The sequence below is a fragment of the Lissotriton helveticus genome, chromosome 3_1 (genome assembly GCF_964261635.1).
Source record: "Lissotriton helveticus chromosome 3_1, aLisHel1.1, whole genome shotgun sequence".
Taxonomy (NCBI): domain Eukaryota; kingdom Metazoa; phylum Chordata; class Amphibia; order Caudata; family Salamandridae; genus Lissotriton; species Lissotriton helveticus.
In genome coordinates, this window is record NC_136061.1 from 854743706 (window position 1) to 854764950 (window position 21245).

General features: G+C 43.6%; 1 protein-coding gene across 2 annotated transcripts in view; it reads left to right on the forward strand.

Annotated features, from left to right (window-relative positions):
• Window positions 1-21245, forward strand: part of LOC144823038 (uncharacterized) — a 203833-nt gene that overhangs the window by 63543 nt on the left and 119045 nt on the right. For both annotated transcript variants that reach the window (XM_078681181.1, XM_078681182.1), the window contains exon 5: window positions 11816-11986. In XM_078681181.1, coding sequence (XP_078537307.1) covers window positions 11816-11986 — 171 coding nt within the window. The remainder of the gene's footprint in view (window positions 1-11815; window positions 11987-21245) is intronic.

Below are 21245 nucleotides of genomic sequence, written 5' to 3' on the forward strand. Positions count from 1 at the left end.
CTCATTAAGAACCGGAGGTTTAGAGGTCTGTGTGGAAGAACTCAAGGCAAAATTGAAGTCTGCTGAGGCGAAGATTCAGACACTACGACAGGAAGGCAACACAGTCAAAGAGAGGGTTGAGTCTCTCGAAAATTTCTCTAGAAGGAACAACTTGAGACTTCTAAAAATTCCGGAGGGGAAAGAAGGAGGAGACTTAAGGAGTTTCGTTGCAACCATACTAAAAGACTCTCTAAATCTGGATGAACCCCTGTCTGAGATAGAAACAGATATCCAGAGGGTACACCGGGATCCATTCCGTCTTAAACCAGGTAGGGAAAAACCAAGAAAGATCCTGGTGAATTTTCTAACGTATTCACTCAAAGAGAAGATTTTGACTTCAGCCCTGAAAACCAAGACCTTGAAAGCCTTAGATTTTTCTTTTGAAGTGAGGTCCGACCTGTCTAAAACCACACTAGATAGGCAGTGGGAATTAGGCCAACGGATGGAGAAGTTCAGAAGTCTAGGTGCTACCGTGCAAATGAGATTCCCTGCCTTCCTTAGGATAATGTACAATAACAAAATGTACAATGTCAAGTCTCCCTTTGAAGCTGATGAGCTACTTGTAACTATTAGTCAACACGCAAACCCCCCAGACCGCGTTTAGAATATTGGTAAAATACTAGAGGAATCTGTAAAATAAGTAAAAAAAAAAAAAAAGGGGGTAAGGGAAAAGAGGGGGGGAAGAAAACACGAACACTTGGTTGAGGAAAAAAAAGGGGGAAAGGGGAAAAAAGAAAACAAAAAAAAAATACAAAAATGGAGAGGGTGAAGAAAAAAAGAAAAAAAAATGATATAAAGGGGGGAAGATAAAATATATACATTGTTTTCACACAACACAACATAGGCCACCAAAATAGTATTGGGTAAGACATGAATAGAGCAACGGGTATCAACGCGGGAATTTCAGTATAAACCTCAATCCCCAGTATAAGGTCAAGGTTTCATTAGGTTGTAATGGCACCTATTTTCAATTTTCAATTCTCAACTTTTATATCACTGCCCAAAGCCGTCTTTGGTTACTCGAGGATCATCAATAGCAACAATATGATATAAAATAGCTACTAGATAAGGGATTAAAACCACAGTTTCACTAATCGTTAATCACCACTGGTTATATTTCAACCATAATGACCGTTAAGAGTGATATTACGGCATGGAACAGGAACACGTCGGAGACGACAAGCTGGCAATACATCATGCCAGAGTAAGTTGGGGGGGGTTTTCCAGGGGTGGGAGGGGTGGGAAGGGTAAGGCAAAATATAAAAGTCCTCATAAACCGAATTCTATAATCACGAAGAATATGGATCCAATGTTGTCTCAAAGCTGTTGTTTGGCTAAAATAGAAAGAGATGTAGTTAACGACAGGTTGTCTTGCAAAAAAAGTATCAGAGTTGAGGCTGGGGAAACCATGTGGAAGAGCATAAAAATTAATGTCAGATATTAAATTCCTATCCTGGAACGTAAATGGTCTGCGCGTTAGGGCAAGGAGGAATAGAATCCTACAATACCTACGAGATTCACCCGCGCAGATCATTGCGATCCAGGAAACACATTTAAACAATCAAGACATCACAGATATATTTAAAAAGCTTAAATGGGTTGATAAATTCGTTAGTACGGACCATAACGCTAGTATTCGAGGTAATGTCATCATTTTTAAAAAAGCAGCAAGGGCCCAGATTACGGACTGGAAAACAGATGCGAGCAGTAGATGGTTGATAGTCAATGTCCAATCATTCTCGAAGGCTTTCACCATTATTAGCTACTACGGACCTAATCAAGACGATCCTTCATATCTGAATATCCTGCAGAACTATCTGATTACCTGTTCTGATCCCATAATATGGATGGGAGATTTTAATCTTGTCCTAGACCCAAAACTAGACAAATCTCCCACTTCTAGGGCCGTAGCGCACAGTAATATGAGGGATACACTGCTTAGATGTATGTCGAACCTTGGTCTACAGGACATATGGAGACAAAGAGCTGGTAAAGCCATGGGAGTCTCTTATCACAACTACAAATATAGACATAAATCACGAATTGATTATGCCCTATTTAGCCTCTCCATTAAAGATCAGGTTAAAAACATAACATATTTGCCTCTACATCTGTCAGATCACTCTGCTATTCTCTTTTCAGTAAAATTAGAGCAGAAATCCACTCATCCATCTTGGTCTTTTGACCGAACAATTCTATTGGAGGAGGAGGAGAAAGATTATCTGATGCAGGAAACTTTCTCTTTTTTAGAGCTAAATTTAGGCTCTGCCGGTTTGGTCACTGTATGGGAGGCCTGGAAAGCCTTTATAAGGGGCTGTATTACTGGTAGGGCCTCATACAGGAGGAAGAAATACGGTGAGGCAATTCTATATATAGAGCAAGAATTGACCCGTTTGGAATCATCAGATCAAGCCTCCTCAGATAATCAAGAGGAGAAAATAGAATTAAAAACTAAGTTAGATACACTACTGCAAGAGAGGCTAAATAAAAGATGGCAGGCAAGTAAACTTGCGCACTTCGAATATGGCGAATCTGCCGGAAAATTGCTGGCCTGGAAAATAAAAGCTGATCTGTCCAGAAACTTTATTAAAGAAGTGAGGGTCGCTGGGGAAATCAATAGTAGGTCAACAGATACGGACATTGGTGATGCCTTCAGTGAGTTCTTCCGGAATATTTACATAGAGGAACTTAATGCTAATTTGGATGAAAGGAACGAATGGTTGGATAATATAATTCTCCCTGAATTGAAAAGCTCTCAAACAGAGAATATAGATAAAGAAATAACGGAGTTAGAAGTTTCTAACACTATTAAACAACTAACACAGGGTAAGGCCGCGGGACCGGACGGTCTCCCAGGAGAATTATATAGGGTACTCAATCGTACTCTCACTCCAGTCCTTACGAATCTTTTTAATGATATACTGATTAGAGGGGAGTCACCACCAAGCTCCTGGGGGGAAGCGAATATAGCCTTAATATTGAAAACAGGTAAGGACCCAGCCGAGTGTGGATCATATCGCCCGATCTCGCTTCTTAATAATGATTATAAGATTTTTACTTCAATTTTGGCAGCGAGATTGGGAAGCGAGATTGGATCGATTATCCACCCTGACCAAAAGGGGTTTATCAGAGGCCGGCAATTGGCCGATTTAACTTATGATTTGGTGGGAGCCGCAGATATCGCCTCAACTTTCGGTCTACCTCTGGCTATTATGACCCTCGACGCCACCAAAGCGTTTGATAGGGTAAACTGGACATATTTAAATCTAATAATGAAAAAATTCCATCTTGGTCCCAAATTTTGTAGGGCCATAGGCTTACTATACAAAAACCCCAGCGCATCCCTACTAATAAATGGTATGCAAACAACTCCTTTTAAAATTAGCAGAGGAACAAGGCAGGGCTGTCCTCTATCCCCCCTTCTTTTTAATTTGTATGTAGAACCGTTTGCTCAGTCTATTAGGGAGGATATTAATATTCCACATTTCATTTTTTCGGGCTGGGAAAAGAAGATCGGCCTTTATGCCGATGATATACTCATCTATACAACGGATCCCGCGTCGGCACTCCCTATAATTATAAAGAAAGCGGAGGACTTTGGAAAATTCTCGGGATATGAAATAAATGCAGGGAAAACGGAAATCATGGTCTGGAACATTCACAATCTTCAACTCCCGGTAAAATCCTCAATGAGGTACCTGGGAGTTACAATAACCAAAGATCTAGAACATCTGGCTCAAAACAACTTAGCCCGGATCTCCCGAGAATCCCAAACCCTGATGAAAGCTTGGTCTTTTCTCCCGCTTACCATCTACGGGAGAACCAGCCTGATAAAAATGAGTATTCTCCCGAAGTTTACTTTTATTTTTAACACCATCCCGCTAACCTTTGATACTAAACAGCTTGCAAAATGTCAGCAAAATATCAATTCATTTATCTGGGGATATAAATCAAGCAGACTGGCCTGGAAAAAACTGAGAAGGAGAAGAGAAAAAGGGGGGCTCGCACTACCAGACTTGGAATATTATGCCTGGGCATTTCATCTGTCCCATTCCAGGATGCTACTTAAGATCCCCTGGGAAAATGCAAACGGGCTTATGTATAAGGCAATGTTATTGGGCTCGGACCTTCCAGTGAATGGTTTTCTTTTTAAGTTTGGCCACCAGAAGTTTTTAAAAAAAATCAGACTAAAGACACTATGGGGCACCTTAAAAGAATGGTCTCAAATAAAATCCAAGGCCGGGATAGGATACCTATCCGAACATGCTCCGATCTGGGACTTACCTGGGCTATCACCACAAGAAGCTAACGCAGTTAAAAGAGTCCTACTAGCTGCAGGTATAACACAGTGGGGCGATCTGCTGGTTGAAGGATTACTTATGGGTTGGGATATTTTTAAGATTAGGGTAACATCACCACTTGCTTGGATAGTATACTTACAACTAGGCAGCTGGCTTCGGATTCAAACCAAGAAGAAAGTAATGATGGGAGAACATAGCCCTCTAGAAAACATCTTAGTTGAGAGACCTGCGGGAAGAAAAGAGGTCTCACTCTTCTACTGGCGCATTATAGAAGATGGAGAGCGTGACTTCAACCTCCCGGAAAAACTCTGGGGTGCAGAGGGTGAACTAAATATGGGGGACATATGGGAGGATTCTTTTACCCTCCTCTACAAAATCATTAAGCCAGCATGGCTGAGGCGTAATCACTTTTTCACACTGCACAGAGCGTATTACTCTCCCAAACGGCTTTCGAAATTCCAACCCGGGAAGTGTTGCTGCAAATGCTTCTTTCCAGCAGCTTCAGATCTCCATATGTTCTGTGAGTGCCCGAACATTGCCACTTTTTGGCAAGAAGTCAGGATAACACTTGAATCTATCCTCAGATTATCTATCCCTTGGTCATGGCCTTTAATCATCTTCGGTCTGAATAATAACATCAAAGGTTTAGAGAGAGTTTTTATTCTATGCCATCTTATTAGCAAGAAGAGAAATCTGCAAAAACTGGGTCAACACAAATCCTCCAACGCATGTAGAGTGGCTGTCTTCACTATATGCAGCATCGAAGGTCGACCTATCGAGAACATGTAGCCCTCGATCTCTGAGATTTTGGGACCTTTTGATCAATTGGAGAAGGGATAGTTAGCCAACCCGGGTTTTTTTTTTCCCCCGGGTCCGATGATTAGGCCTAAAAATATCCCTGTCCAAATGGAGGTACCGTACAGTTAATGGACAACTGGCCGAACCGGCCCGAAGGGAGAATCTCCATCCAAGCTCTGCTGGTGACATCGGGGCTGACTCTCTGGGTACCGGGAGCTTAGTCCTAGGCTCCTTGGTGCTACAGGGGGGTCGGGCCTCGTGTTATTGCGGCTAGGAGCACAGTTGGATCGGCTATATGGCTAATGAGGACAAAAAAAAAACAAAAAAAGTCTCCTTTGTGGGTGATACGCTCTAAGGTACCACCGTCACCTGGGGGACTAAGAACAGAAAAAAGAGGTTACAAACTTGAAAGTGAACCAAGCACAGGAACTTCCTCGTGCGTTCCCTCCAAGGAGTGAGGGCTGAAATATCTGCAGACAATCAAAAAAACCAGAAAGACAGAAAAACAGGGTGAGCTATTACAACATATTACCAATATGTCATTCAATATGAGAGCCAACATTGATATCAGAAAGAGTGCATGAAGGTAAGCCTACCCGAAAAAATAATAATACGAAAAGGAAACAGCATAATATTGTATATGTCTCACTAATTCGCATGTACTTATAAGATTAAAACCCACCAAAATTAATGAGTTTTACATATAAGAAACATTGCTGCTACAAATTTATAGAGCGCAATGAAGGTATTTTAACCCTCGGGATTATCGACCTCAGCAAAGGCACACTCGATTATTTAGTAGTGAGCGGGGAGGGATTTCCAAAATGCAGAAGTGAAGAAAAGTGCCCGTTGTATAAAGTATAAATAAATGAAAGTTAAAATACACATTCATAGTGGAAGATTTCTAGTGATAGAACTCACTCTAAAGTATCAGAAGCGATACTCCTTAGGCTTGTGGCGGGGGGAACATCTTCACGCCCGGACCATCTATAAAATGTAAAAAAGTACCACTCATATACCAAACTGGGTTAAGTTTGTACAAGTTAGAGGGCGCTCGGTCAAAGTAGCGAGCTATAAAAAAAAGGTTTAGAAATGTTACCAGTTCACTCACTTATATCCTGGCGACTGCCCTCCATTAGACCTACTAAATCCTCATCCACAGCCTGAAAACGCAGCATTCAGGCGAGGCGATAGTTTTTGTAATTACGTGATCGACGTTAGTCATAGTCACGTGATCGGGGCTCTGATGCGTTTTCTTAAAGGGCCAGTGATAATTTCGTAGTTGCTGTATCTTTTTCTTTTTAGGGAAAACTTTATTGAGATCGATGATGATGAGACTGCAGAGACCGAATAAACAAGACCAGCTTGTCTTTTCAAATCTAATTTTTATTGACTTTATTATTCAAAGAAAGAGCATTTTCAATAATAAATCTTTATTTTATTAGCAAATATGAAAGCAGCATTTTAATAAGAAATGATCTATTAGACTGACAGTTCCAAGGCAATCTCAGAAAGCATGAATATTAGCAAAAATAACAGTTTCCATTCCCTCAATCTATTTCCCTGACTATTCTCACTTCACCTAGAAAGGAAAATCAATTTAAGTCTGCTGTCCTTACGTGAGCTAGAAGTCCGACAGCATGTCACGTCAATCAGGAATCGGAAAGCGAGAAGCGCCCTCCTGTCCATGAGGTGTCAGGTTTTATACCTTTCTAACTAGCTAATCTTTTCTACATTTGTATACTTTCTTAGTAATCCGGGATTCTTATTGGCTGTCTTATGTCAGTCCACATTAAGTCATCACCATTTCTAGACCAAGTTCAGGCTTTTACATAAGCCCTTTTGTCCTTTGCTTTCGCGTCATTTGGCTTCCTCAAAAGAGATACTTTTCTCTCGAGTTACAGTCCACAACTTCCTTGCCTTGGCAATCACGCTGGTTTCCTGTCCTTGAGCCTTTTTCTCCAAGAGCACGTTTAGCACAACTTATTAAGCTGCTTTTTCTGTCAAAAATGTCAACATGGTAAAAGTTTCAACTTCTGTGCAAGGCTCCTCTCTGGACAGATTTTCGTAAAGCCATTTCTTTGCAGCCCTTAGGCCTCATTCGGAAACTATTATTCAAACAAACACAAGACATCAATTAATTAAAGAATTGAGTCCCATTCTGTTACCCACCCCCTTTGCTAATTAAAAACCCGTTAATTTATGTTACGTAGCTGAGCACACAAAGCAGCATTTATATCTGCCTTCTTCTTTTAGACTGCAAGGATTCTCCACAAGCTTTTGTCACAGAAAAGACATAACATAAGCACACAAATAAGCACATGCCATTAATTAAACAGCCGCATTTAATACTGACAAAGACAATAGACAAGGTTAGTTTATTATTTTCTTCGCATTTGCAACATAGAGCACATAAGTTAATCCCACGTGTTTTCTGAATAAATGCATTTTTAAACTAAGTTGATTAATAATTTCACCACATGCATGTTAATACAGTTACGTTTTTATGGAAGTTTAACTTTGCAGGTTTGAACAAAATATTATTCATCACCCTGCTCCATCACACTCAATAAGTTTTATTTATTGCGTCATAGTGATTCAAAAGCCCTTACTAGGGCTGGATTTGCCAGATGCTGGAATTCTACCACTTTTTGACGTATGTCCTTACCACCCTATTTAGAGTGCAAAGGGTCTTTCTGCACTCCAAATAGGGTAGATGAGATAGTCACCACATTTTGCAAGATGTATGTCCTACATCCGGGATAAGTTTTGCAGGCAAGTCACTGTGTCACAACATGGAAGATGTCTCATCGGGTATATTTAGAGTGGCATTGACTATAATAAACTTGTAATATGGTGGACATGTCATCAGTAGTTTTTTGACTGAGAACCTGTCCGCCAAACCTTAGATAAGGGTGAAAGTATATAAGTTCCTCCATAAGCTTCAACTATTTGCCCTTACTACCTTGAAAGAGTCAAGTGCCTTAAGTTTGTCCAATTTAGAGTGCCCACTGGGAGGCCCACTAACTTTTAACTGTCCAAGGCACCCAAGAAAAGGCCTGTTTGGGTACCAATAACACATTTCTTAGTGTGGGATGTAAATTATTGAAGGCTGTGAAATAAGTATCAACTTAAAGGAACTACAATCAACTAACAATTATTCTGGGGTTCAAGGGGTGTGTTTTAAGACCTGAGCACAGTTATATCCCCCACACAAACTATTCAAAAACAACAAATAACTGTGGGTCTACTAGTGAGCTCAACTTAAAGGAGCCATGGCGTAGAATCATGGTCAGACCTATAACCTTTTACTTTCGAAGCCAGTATCCCTGCATGTATCCTCATAGGCAGAATATAAGCAGATCTTAATGAAGACAATAGGTTGACACGTGATGTCTGTTGTTCGTGTGTTAGCATAGTTACATAGATAAGTACATATTGAACTGCTAAGCCCATGTAGATTGGCCAGATCCCTATCAGCTTTAACATCAAGGGCATAATCTCAAATATGTATTTACTATGTCAACTAAATGATTCCCCTTGTCTGTCTCAAAACGTTTTGAGCCCATGGTTTCCGGTGCTCAGGACCAGCTCTTAAACATTAACACCAGTGCTTTTTATGAGCACCAGTTAAGGACACAGTCGTTTGTGGGGAGATTAAGTGATTTGCCCAGAATCACAGGATATTAAGCCGACGCCGAGACTCGAAGTTGGCAGCTCTGGTTATTATGCCACTCCCGAGCGGTTGCCGGGTGAGGTGAGGCCATCACCCACACAAAGCTGGGTGAGTATCACTTTTGAGGTAATTCCTCAATGTGATTAAGCTAGTATGCTTTTCCCGTATGCAGAATGTAAATTATTCATGCAGGTGTGTCTGAATTGTCTTTACGTGTGAACACTATGGTGTTGATATGGGACTTGGTGTGACTTTAACATTTTTCTCTCTTGTTCTTTTTGATAGGAAGAAGAAATATTACTTCCTCTTGAGTGGATGCTTAAGTATTCTAAGCTTTCTAGATATGGTTGTAACTTTTTAAGTGCATGTTTGTCATTTCTTCACTGTGACGTCTTATCTGGTGTTGCAGTAGTAAGATTTGTTACATAGAGGTCCTGAAGAAAGCCGGGCTAGATGCCCTGACGGCTGAAACATGTCGACCACAATATGACCACACTATTTAGCGCCATAGGGTAGTCTCACTACCTAGCGTGTTTTTATTCCTTGACACTCGGACTCCTAGTACATTCTCTGAAGTCTGGGTAGCCAATTTTAAATTATTTTGAGCACTGTTACTCTCCCCTTTTTCAGTTTGCATCACTTTTAGGATACACATAATGATCACAGATTTGTGATATTTTTGCCTGTACCGACACTGTTTGGTTGGTTTTTGGATGGCATGATTATCAAATTCCCACATGACGCAAACTCCACCACATGGGTGGTCTGATGGGAATTTTATCAGCCCCCTGCCGCCAAGAGGTTTCATGTTTGGTACCCTTGTTTCACGTCTCACCATTGGTGCCGCGCGTTGATACTACAGACACACACATTCCCTTGACTTGATCTGCTCTTTTGTGTTTTGTATCTATAAGACTGGGGAGCGAGCAGACAGGTCATTAAACTATTCCCCCTGACCCTCCACACACCCTTTTGTTTTTTAGTGTGAAATAAGTATCAACCTAAAGGAACTACAATCAACTAACAATTATTCTGGGGTTCAAGGGGTGTGTTTTAAGACCTGAGCACAGTTATATCCCCCACACAAACTATTCAAAAACAACAAATAACTGTGGGTCTACTAGTGAGCTCAACTTAAAGGAGCCATGGCGTAGAATCATGGTCAGACCTATAACCTTTTACTTTCGAAGCCAGTATCCCTGCATGTATCCTCATAGGCAGAATATAAGCAGATCTTAATGAAGACAATAGGTTGACACGTGATGTCTGTTGTTCGTGTGTTAGCATAGTTACATAGATAAGTACATATTGAACTGCTAAGCCCATGTAGATTGGCCAGATCCCTATCAGCTTTAACATCAAGGGCATAATCTCAAATATGTATTTACTATGTCAATTAAATGATTCCCCTTGTCTGTCTCAAAACGTTTTGAGCCCATGGTTTCCGGTGCTCAGGACCAGCTCTTAAACATTAACACCAGTGCTTTTTATGAGCACCAGTTAAGGACACAGTCGTTTGTGGGGAGATTAAGTGATTTGCCCAGAATCACAGGATATTAAGCCGACGCCGAGACTCGAAGTTGGCAGCTCTGGTTATTATGCCACATCCTCTCCCCACTTTCATGGCTCGTGGCTGGTTCTGTTTTAGGCAGCACTAACAGGAGAAATGGGCTGGTGCTAGCTGCCTCCTGACTAGAGCCCAGCACTTATTTTGTTTACAAATTAACCACTGACTATATGACTGGATTGCTTTATTTGGTGCCTTCTCATAAAGGGAAATTACTCCACTGCAGGAACTATAGAACCCAGCAGTGGACTCGCCCAATTCTGACATTTACCCGCTTTTCGGACTCCTTATGAGAAATTGTGTTACCCATCTCAAATGGGCTATTCTTTGACTACCAGTAAAAGCCAGACTTCAATTCAAAATCTTGACGCTAGTAATTAAGTGCATCCATTCCATGAAACTGGAGCTTTCGATCTTATGGATAACATCTGTCTGTGCCAGCCGAAGGCCACTGCGTCCGGAGTTTTTAGCCTTCTCATGGTTCCATAGGGGGAGTTAGAAGGCCGAGTTGTGTGCTTGTACCAACCAAAGTTTTGCAATGAATTACTTGTAAACATCCAGAAGGAGGCATGTTTGCTGTTCTTCCTAGATGCTATTAAGAACTGACTCTAAGACAAAGGTTTTCTTTCATCCACATTAGATGCCAATGATTGCTGTGTATATAAGTGACTAGATGCTATTCGGCTTGCGGTTCACATTTTTTAAATAACAAGAAAAGACATAATAGGTATCTCCCTTTCCCTCCCCTTTTACATTGTTTATATCCAGGAGATAGTTACATGCCTCTTTCTTGTATTCCATATAACTCTTTCTCCGTTCCAGCATTCATAGCCATGAGTAATATAATGGCACCCCCTCCCTAGTTTACTATGTGTGTATCAATAAGATACATTGATTTATGATTCATATATACACTTTCTTTTCTCTTCTTCAGATTGTTGTCCTAAGGGTATTCAAATCTCCCTTTCTACTTCTCCCTCAGTCTCTGTATATTATATAGTCTCCCCCTTTTCCTACTCTGCAGTATTTATACCGGGGGTGAGGGGGCATTAAATGTCTTTCTGATATCTTCGTTTTTCCTCATCATCACCTCCACAACTCCTCTCCACTACATTTGCCACTGGGTATTGAAGTGCATAACCTTTCCGCCATTTCCTCTTGTTCTTTAAAAATAATCTTAACAGTAAAATATTTTAATGTCTCACTAATGTCTCACCTTTCTCCTATTCTACTTTGTGTCTATTTGGATTTTAAACGTCTGTCATATCCCCCTCTCCCCATCCACACAGTATTTATACTTATTGGGAAAGTGATTTGCCTATTGTATGTTACTGAAGCCCTGAGGTACAGCTGGTTAGCATGCTGATGCATACAAAACCTGCCCTTGCCTTCTGCGTTTGTCTGACACATCCCCAATCTTGTCCTCCCCTGCAGGAGACATATGGTGAAGACCCCTACTTGAGTGGAACCCTCTCCGTAGCCTTTGTGAAGGGGTTGCAAGGAGCCCACCCCCGCTACGTCAAGGCCAGTGCAGGCTGCAAGCACTTTGCTGTCCACGGCGGACCAGAGAACATTCCGGAGTCCAGGTTCAGCTTCAACGCCAAGGTGAGCCCACTGCCCTGATGAGGTGACCGTACAAGTGGAAACCTCGCGTATACACCTGCTAGGCACTGCAGGTCTAATACTTACTAACGACCACCAATGAGTGAACAGCTACAAAGAACTATCTGCTATAGTGAATGGTGGAAAGGTGCATGCCACAAGTGGATGCGTGATGTGTGCAAGTAAGGATCTCAACGGGCTCTCCACTCCTAAACCTGGAGAGGACCTTTACCTGTTTTTGAAGCACATTAGTCCAAAGCCAGAAACAGCATATGGAATATATTCATAGAAAGTTTATTTTAATAAAAAAATTACAAAATAGTGCCCAGACTACCATTCACACAGCAGCGATATCTGATGAATACTGCCTTTATTTACATTAGATCATACACACATCTTATTGTTCCTTGTCTGTCCCCAAACGATCCAGGATTTATTTGTTGTCCCCAGGTTGTTATTTCTGTCTTTTACCATTTGGTAGTTTTTCCTGCACAGGACGGCTTCTCTGGAAGCCGCGGATGAGGGAGGATGCGAGGACTGCTTGTGAATTAATGGAAGTTCCATGTACCCCTCTTCCAGACCGGCTCATGGGGCACTGACTCCTATTTATTCCAGCCCACGACTCAGAAATACTGACAGGGCTATAACTGTTCAAAATTGAATGCCATATTGCAGTTGTATTATAATCTATATTCTATTCACTTGTATATACACATAGCACACATTGTTGCCAACCTTAGTGAGTGACAGAGGGATCTGACCCCGTCCTGACGAAGAGGCAGTCAGCCTCGAAACATGTTGACAACACCAGGAGAACTAGCCCATTGTTAAGCTAGATTGTCTCCGCCACACTACTTTTAACGATACCAGCCTATGACTAATAAATAATTTTTTGCTTTCATAAGGCCAGGTATTCTTTTAAATCTCACTTTTCCATTTCACTCCTGACCCTACTCACACTCACTCAATACACTTCACATAGCACTTACAATATCTAAGTGCTCCAGCGTAGTTGCTAGTCGTAGCACGCCCCGTCCCGCAGCGAGGCGGGAAGACCCCGATGATGAAGCATGACACCAAGGGCCCTTTTGGTGTGTGAGGGGTATTTTAACACATACTGTGTATGCCTGATATACTCTGGCTCACAGGAAACCTTCTAGAGGTAGATCTTGTTGTTTATTTATACCATTAACTGGAGGAGGGTGCGCCCACCTGAGTGCTTTCTAGCACTACCTCTTCACTCCCCTTTTGATTCTTTGTCGGCTTCTATTATAGCCTTATACCCCCTACCAAGAGCAATAACGGTTGTTAAAGGCCCTGAACCCTTCGGTTCATGCCTATAAAGAGGGAGAGCGTCAAAAGTTACTGATACAAATAAGTAATGATAAGTTATGGTTTGTGATGTCTCAAGACCATCTTAGAGGAAGCACATATGGCCCAGTTGCAGTGCATGTTTATGTGTGGTATAATCTGTATATGTTTAAATGAGTCACGAGTAGCGTGTAGGTTTAAAAGCATGAGAGTGACAGGATTGGTGATAATGGTTTAAGTATTAATGATGTTGTTTTTTATGGTGTATGTGTGCAATGGAGGTTGTGAAAGAAGTGTATCAATGATGTATGAATGAGTGGTAACTATGAGAATGGTATGTGTTGGGTGTGTGCTTGTTTGTGTATGTGTATTTATAACTAGCATTGTGTACTGGATTTCAGCAACATATATTTTCTCTGCCCAACAGTGTTATTTGTTTGAAAAGTTGCCCTAGTATTATTATCTCCCTCCAGAAGACCACTGGCAGAGTTGCAGTGAGCCAAGTGTGTTGTCTCTTTCCCGTATACTATGGCGAGGGCCTCAAACCCCCTAAAATTGTTCTTTTTCCCCAGAAGTGTACTGTAAGGTGCGCCAAAATTGTAATCTATTTCCAGAAGAGCTTTACCACAGCTCAAGGATACCAGCATTGTTATTCTTCTCTAGAAGAGCTCTGCCCTGACAATGCAACAGCATTGTTCTCTTTCTTTCTCCAGAAGAGCACTGTAAATGTTATGGTGCCCAAGCATTGTAATTTCCAAAGAAGTATTGTCGAGCTTTACAGTACCCAACATTGTTATCTTTCTCCGAAGATCTCTGACTGACAATTCTACAACCTTGTTATATCTTTCCAGAGGAGTAGAGCCTCATCTGAGAGACAACAGGATGTGGGAGCACACCGCTGACCTTTCAGGCAAGGTTCGCCCCTGGCATTCTGGGAAATGCAGTCTCTTGTAGCTCGCTCCGATATTTTTGAGTGTTTCGCCAAGGTTGGCGAAGATAGTGCTGATCTCTAGACACGTGTTTCTGGTTTATTAACCGTCATCAGTAGAGAATACAATCTTGTATTTTGGGGTTTGCTGAGTAGGCTGCCAAACATTATATCAGGTCAGGTAGCTCTCACTGGCGCGCAGGTGCTTCATCCACAAGGCCGTCAGCTCAATGACTCACGGGAGTACTTTAAATCGCACCCGCATGCCTGTGAGAGGTACCTGACCTGAGAAAGATATTGGCAGCCTACTCAGCAAACCCCGAATTTCAAAGACTGTAATCTCTACTGATGACGGTTAAGGAACCAGAAACACGTGTATAGAGATCAGCACTATCTGCGCCAACTGTGGCGAAATACTCGAACACTCTTGAAGCAAGCAAGTAACTGAAACTGCATTTACCACAATGCCAGGGGAGAACCTTGCTGGGAGGTGAAGTGGTGTGCCCCCACCCCTGTTCCTCTCCTGAGAGACCCCAGGTTTGTTCTGTCTCTCTCCATCTATACTGGTAGTGTCCTGTCACCAGTGGCGGCTTTTCCGCTATGGTGGAGGAGCGTGGCCTCATTGCTTTTTAAGCAGTGCAAATAAAGGAAACAAAATGATAATAACTTTGAGTTATTTTAATTTATGTTTCCGTGCAGCTTTGTGGGTGGGCAGGCAGGGCTGGTCTACTCTTGGAGCAGGGCAGGGGAGTAGTGGTTTGCCCACTCCTAAGTGCACATGTCTGTTTGGCTGGCCGTCTGGGGCCGGTTAAACAGTCAAGCGCACTTTCCCTGTTCTCCAGGCAGGCTGCATTACAGCCTGTGTGGCAAACATGCCCAGGCCCCCATTCCCTGTCTGAGCATCGAATCACGGCGCTCATTGGTTAGGGGAACCTGGGTGCTCAACAATCACAACTCTGCATTGCAGCGTTGTGATTGGTCAGGGGAGCCTGGCTGGGCTTCCTCTTCCAGGAGTCTGACGGAGGAGAGCAGGAGCAGAGACGCGGGATATGGCAGCAAGCTAAGTATTTTTAGATTTTTCTTAAATTTACATTGCACCTCTCCCCCACCCCCATGGACAGCCCCCCCACCCACCCTTCAACCTGTTAGCCGTGCCGGCCGCCACTGCCTATCACTGCACCAAGCAGTGTGGTCTGCCTTCCAACAATAGTCTGTCAGAACAGTGGTATTCCATGGACACAGATTCACCAAAAAGCTGTCAGTAGTGAAAGTGGGCTCATGCACCCTTTGTCCCCTGATGACTGTGATGTCCAATAAGGAGTGAAGAAAAGGTATGTACAGGATTCTATTTCATCCAAAGAAACCCCTCGCTGGTTGTATGAGACCTTCGATGCAGAGCATTCAGCTAAACTTCTGATGGGTCATCTTCAAACTTCGCATACCACAGCACTCAGCTGGGGCATCAGTTCTGGAGGCCACCCATCCTCGTCTCGTCGCCAATATTTATGTGATGTCCAATAATGAGTGAAGAAAAGGTAGGTATGGGAATATTAGGTTATTTTATCCAAATAAGCCGCTCGCTAGTCATCTCATCCTGTGCACAGCCTGCTCAGCCAGCTGTCTCCTCACGCACTCCGCATTTGATTTCAACATTCCACTCACACATTCATATCACATGTCATCGCGTGTCAGACTGATACAGGGATGCAGCAACTACTAACAACATGCATAAACAACATAACTGCATAGCATACAACAATGACATATGAGTATTGAACCTTTACCCCACCTTTAGTACTTAAAATCCTTCTATTTGTTGTTCAGAGACAATGGGAAGCAATATAGAGTAATTTTCGAGCCGTGATTACTTCGTTTTATTTCGACTGCCTACATGACTCTTGATACGAAGTATCGCAAGAGCAGTGCTAGGGAGTGCAACCAATGGGAAAGCTATAGATAGATAGCAGCTGTTAATGCAGACTATCTTTACACGAAGTCCCTGTCCAAGTCTCCCAGTACAGATGTTCTCCCAGCAGTGCCCTTCATAGTGTTAAAGGACATCAATGTTGTAAACTCAGGGCCTGGCTTAGACGTCAGAGCACAGATTCAACTCCGTCAGGGCGACAGAGTAAAATAATCCAACGCCATCCTCCAAATTTGCCCGATGACCGCGTGACCCGCAGGGGAACAAGGGCGGGACAGCGGTTTAGTCCCACCCGGCAGAAACTCCAGCCGACACTGATAGGGCGCCCCGCGTTCACCAATCACAGGCCAGGGGAGGGCCTTCAGGTGGGAGGGGCGAACGCACTATATCCACCAAGGTGGCCAAGGCTCGGCCTCTCGTTCTCCCAGTCTCCCGCGGCTCAAGCGCTGTTAATCGTCGTCGTCGTCATCTTCTGGGTGAGTGCCACGCTCTCTCCTCCCCCCCCGCCCCGTCCCTGGGTCAAGCCCAGGTTGTACAGGGGCATGTGGTTGGATGCCACGGGGGGAGGGAGACGAGGCCAAACGGCGGTCGCGACCGCATGGGCAGGCGGGCGGCTGAGCACTTCGAGTTGCTACCAGGCGGGCGGTGAGAGTTGCTCCTCGTTTTAGAGCGTTATTTTCCCGGCTTTTACCGCCTACAGATTGAATGCGCGTCAGTGCCTTCTGCGGCCTCCTGCACGCTGCACTTTAACGCCCAGCCCAGTGCCAGTAGCTTTCCCCCCCCCTGGACCGCCGCCAGGTTGAATAATGGGCAGGAGCATCGCTTCTGTGAATGCGCGTCAGTGCCCTCTGTGGCCTCCTGCACGCTTCACTTTACCGGCGCGCATGGGAGCCGGGGTCGGTGCCCTCGGCTCCTGCTGTGCACCCCACGTGGCCCAGCGCCAGTAGCTTTCGCCGCCCCTGGGTCCACGCACGCCGGCTATGGCCCACATGGGACCCCATCTAGTGGCCCGCCCCCGGGTCTCTCTCCCTTTCGGGATGGTAACTTTCCCCAGTGTCTGAGGGAATAAATCTTCAAGGCCTTGCACACTTTTTCACGCTCTCGGAGCCCTATCTGAATAGCTGCGGGGGCGTCAGGCGGTTTCGTTCAGTCAGGTAGGCCGGGTTTCAGCGCGCCTACCTCGGAGCCCTATCTACTTCATGCGCTTTGTGGTAGCTATAAAGCGCCAGCTGTAAAAGGTTTTCAGAACATTATTGTAAGTGCCCCGATAGCGTTGTGGCTAAAGTTTTGTAAATTAACAGTTTATAGTACGGAACAGCGAACCCAAGGTGTAGTCTTTTATCGTGTTAAAATTGTTGGAATGTCTTTCTAGTTACTCCTTCATGCCCCGCAGTACTAAATCTGCAACCTCCGTTTATCCACGGTGTATGGATGAAAAGAAGACCCAAACGCTTCTTACTTCTTTCGGTTCGCAAAGTTTTATATTTTCATCACTTCAAAGTGGTCCAATTTTGGAATCTTTGTTTATCGAATATGTAGGACGTTTGGATTAAGGGTCCCCAACCTTTATGTATTTACTAAATGCATTCCCCTTTCGCCCATGATCTGGAAACAGGTTTCTCTTTAGATAAGTTGAAGGGAATGTTTGTTTCGTTTTATTGGTCTACTTTAGAATTTGACTGATGTAGAACAACCGCCAAAAAATACCAGATGTCCCGTCCACACTGTTTAAAGTGCATTGACATATGCGCACTGCGAAGAGAGCAGACCGAACGCCAGGCTCTTACCGGTCAAACATTAAATCATAAACTGTCTTAAGCGCTTTGGCGCATCTTACCGGAGCATGACGACGGGACGCCCCATTACCTAGGATGGGGCGCCGGCCCAGAATAGAACGCTTAGTGTGGCCGAGCGGCTAAGGCGATGGACTTGAAATCCATTGGGGTTTCCCCGCGCAGGTTCGATCCTGCCGACTACGTGTGACTTTTCCAGTACTACTATTAAGGGGCCCTGTATCACATCCGACACCAGCAGCGCCTAGATATTGGTGCCTTTTGGAATCTGTTTTGAACTATTATATTGTAGATTTTACTTATTCCTTAACTTACACATTGGATGCCTTTCCCGGCTTTTAGCATCTTTCCTGCAGTCGTATACAAATGCACTCGTTAGGATCATGTTGGATGGTCAATTGTTGGTAGGCGGAAGTTATGGGAGGGTTTTAGTCAAAGTTACAATATTTATTGGAGGTCTTAACGGCTGCTAGGAATCTTTAGTCAGTCAGTCATAAATAACTATTTCGCCTACACAATGATGGCATAAAAAGTATTGATTACAATAGGCTTATACAACAAAGGTTGCAGCGAACATAACGAGGGGAAAAAAGCACGTAAAAAAAAAACATTATTCCTATGTAGGGCATTTTGACCAGGTCAAGCATCTTGAAAACCTTCTCAGATTTGATGAGCCATCTTTGAGAACATGGCCACGAAGCTATAAGGAATGTAATTACTCCGCAAATTCCCAAATATATTAATTTACAAATTTTGTCAAAGCTGAGTGAATTGTTCGAATACTTCATGAAAAGCACCGCGTTTGCCAGTTCCACAGTGTTCTACTGTGGCGCGACCCTTGGACTTCTATTCGGAATTAAAAGTTTGTAAGAAGATGGCAACATTTGGTGTTTAATTGTGCAGTTTGGTAAAGTAGATTTGAAACAACTTTAAATAAGCTTTAGCGAGCCAACAGCGCTCGGGTCAGCCTGCTGGCTTCGGCAGTGATTAATTCTGTATTATGATTTTCCTGAACTTTAGTTTGGGCATTGCTTAGCTCGGGCAACTCTAAAGATGTTCGTGCTCTCAAATAATACACATTGCCATACTAGCCAAGGGGAACCACTTTGTCTGTGGATGTGTCATTCACAGGAGACATGCACCTAATATTCTAGAGTCAAATCCGAGTCAGTAACTACCTTGGTTTGCTCTCCCCCTTTTGATAACATTGCTTAAATAATTCCCACTCTGCCCATAAAATCGAAGAGCATGCTGCTGTTAAATCTGTATTGAAGCCACCAGCTAGGCAGATTTTGTGCTGCAGTGCGGACAAGCACTGCTGGATTCTGGTCGACATGGTTAGCAATCTTTTATTGCCATCTTTATAAAAGTATATTCTCCCTTTTATTAGAAAGTGATGGTGTACAGATGATTCTCATGGTGAGGTGACCGGTTAGATTACCAGAGCCGGCGACATCACTGTTGTGGCCTATGCCCCTACCATTCAGTATGCTCATCTATGCTCCTTTGAGAGATTTGACAAAGCATGCACTTTGTAGAAGGAAATGGGGATATAAGAGACATGTCTAATTTGTTTCTGCCACTGCTTTAATACCCCTTGGTGCAGGTATTGCAAGGGGTAGCTAAGGGCAAGTCAGTAGTTCCTGTCATTGGTGTCTAAGCCATTGGTGGGGTTTTGAATATGGAGGACTCCATGCCCCCAAGCTTTCCTTTGCTGTATAGCTGTAACAAAGGCTCTCCTTTTGGAGTTTGGATGACCTTGGATCCCCGACATTAGGTAGATTCGTGGTAGGAAGACAGCAGCTCAGGACAGAACCCTGCCAAAGGAGCAATCTATCTGAATCCGAGCACAATAACGAGAGCAATCCAAGACAGTATAGGAAACCTTGTTAATGTAAAGACGCACAGTAGCGTGTCATAAAAATAGATTATGCCTTTTATGGGAAGAAAAGCAGGTGACAGATAATATCAGCGGGGGTATGTAGTGCTTGTTAAGAATGCCCAGTTTGGGAGTTGGCCTAGATCAGAGTGCTGGTTTTGGACAAAATTACAGCGTGATGCCTCAGCAAGGGTCCAAACTGAATGATTGTTTTCCCTGGATTGGTACGTAGGTTGCAGCATCGCCCAGTCACAACCAGCACTTAGAATGAGGGATACTGGACAGAAAACGATGGATGTGTGCAAAAATGCAACAGGTTGCAAACAGTGCATTGCAGGAGGATGAAGTGACAGGTGGGCATGTTACAAAGGGATACAAAGTACAATTAGAGGTACATCCTGCAATACATGGCAGGCAGTCAAACACACGAACATACGTTACGTAGGCAAGGGTGGCATTGGTGCAAGAACCAGATGCAGAGACTTGTAGAGATAGCAAACAGTGTGTTACGAGAGAAAGGTGGCATGTGCGTGTTACAGTAGAGCGCCAAACACAGGTAGAAGTATAATTCTGCGATAAATGGCGGACACTAACCACAAGAGGGACAAGTGAGGAATAATATTGCAATACATAGCGACTATCAAACATAAAAGACAAGCATCATGTAAGACAATAGGGCCACCCGCACAAGGAACGAAACAAACACAATGCAAGAGGAAACAGACAGTGTATTGACAGGAGAAAGGGACGGGTGCACGTCACAATTGAGTATCAACTTCAGGGTGAGGGATATCACTGCAAAATGGAAGCTCCAAACCACAGGTACACGCTATAAAGGCACGTCCAGAGTCAAGGGGAATATAATATCTATTTGAAAGGAAGATAGATAGGACTTGTGTTATATTCAGGAGTGTGAAGAGGATGGGGACAATCGAGTTAGCGTAACTCCAACCAGGCTGGCCTGGGTAGCGTGTGGGGCATTGTTGATCCCTGTTGCATTGCAGAGAATTGGATTGGCAGACAAGGGGGGGGGCAGGGCTTCTAATGAATATTTTCTGTCTCCAATGCAGGAACCACGCTGGGGAACGACCCTACTCACATGGCTTCAGGTATATTATACTAATGGGCATCGGCAGGCCATTGGTACGGGCGTGTCGTATGTGTACTGTGGTCTGGTATTATTAATTGGAAGCAATGTCAAACTGTAAAATACCAGCCAGCGGCACCCTAGCTGAGCACCAACCCAAAGCTCGGGCCTTTAGGAGGAACTTCATCAGGCAGCATATAGAAACAAGCCAAGATAGACACGGGAGGGCATTCCTCTGCTAACAAGGGCAGGCACGGTTTACGCCAGGGAAGACAAGTCACCTGCGTTTAGCCAGGGCAGCAGGTGGGTTGTGGTGTTGTCTTCTAGTAACTAGGTTGCA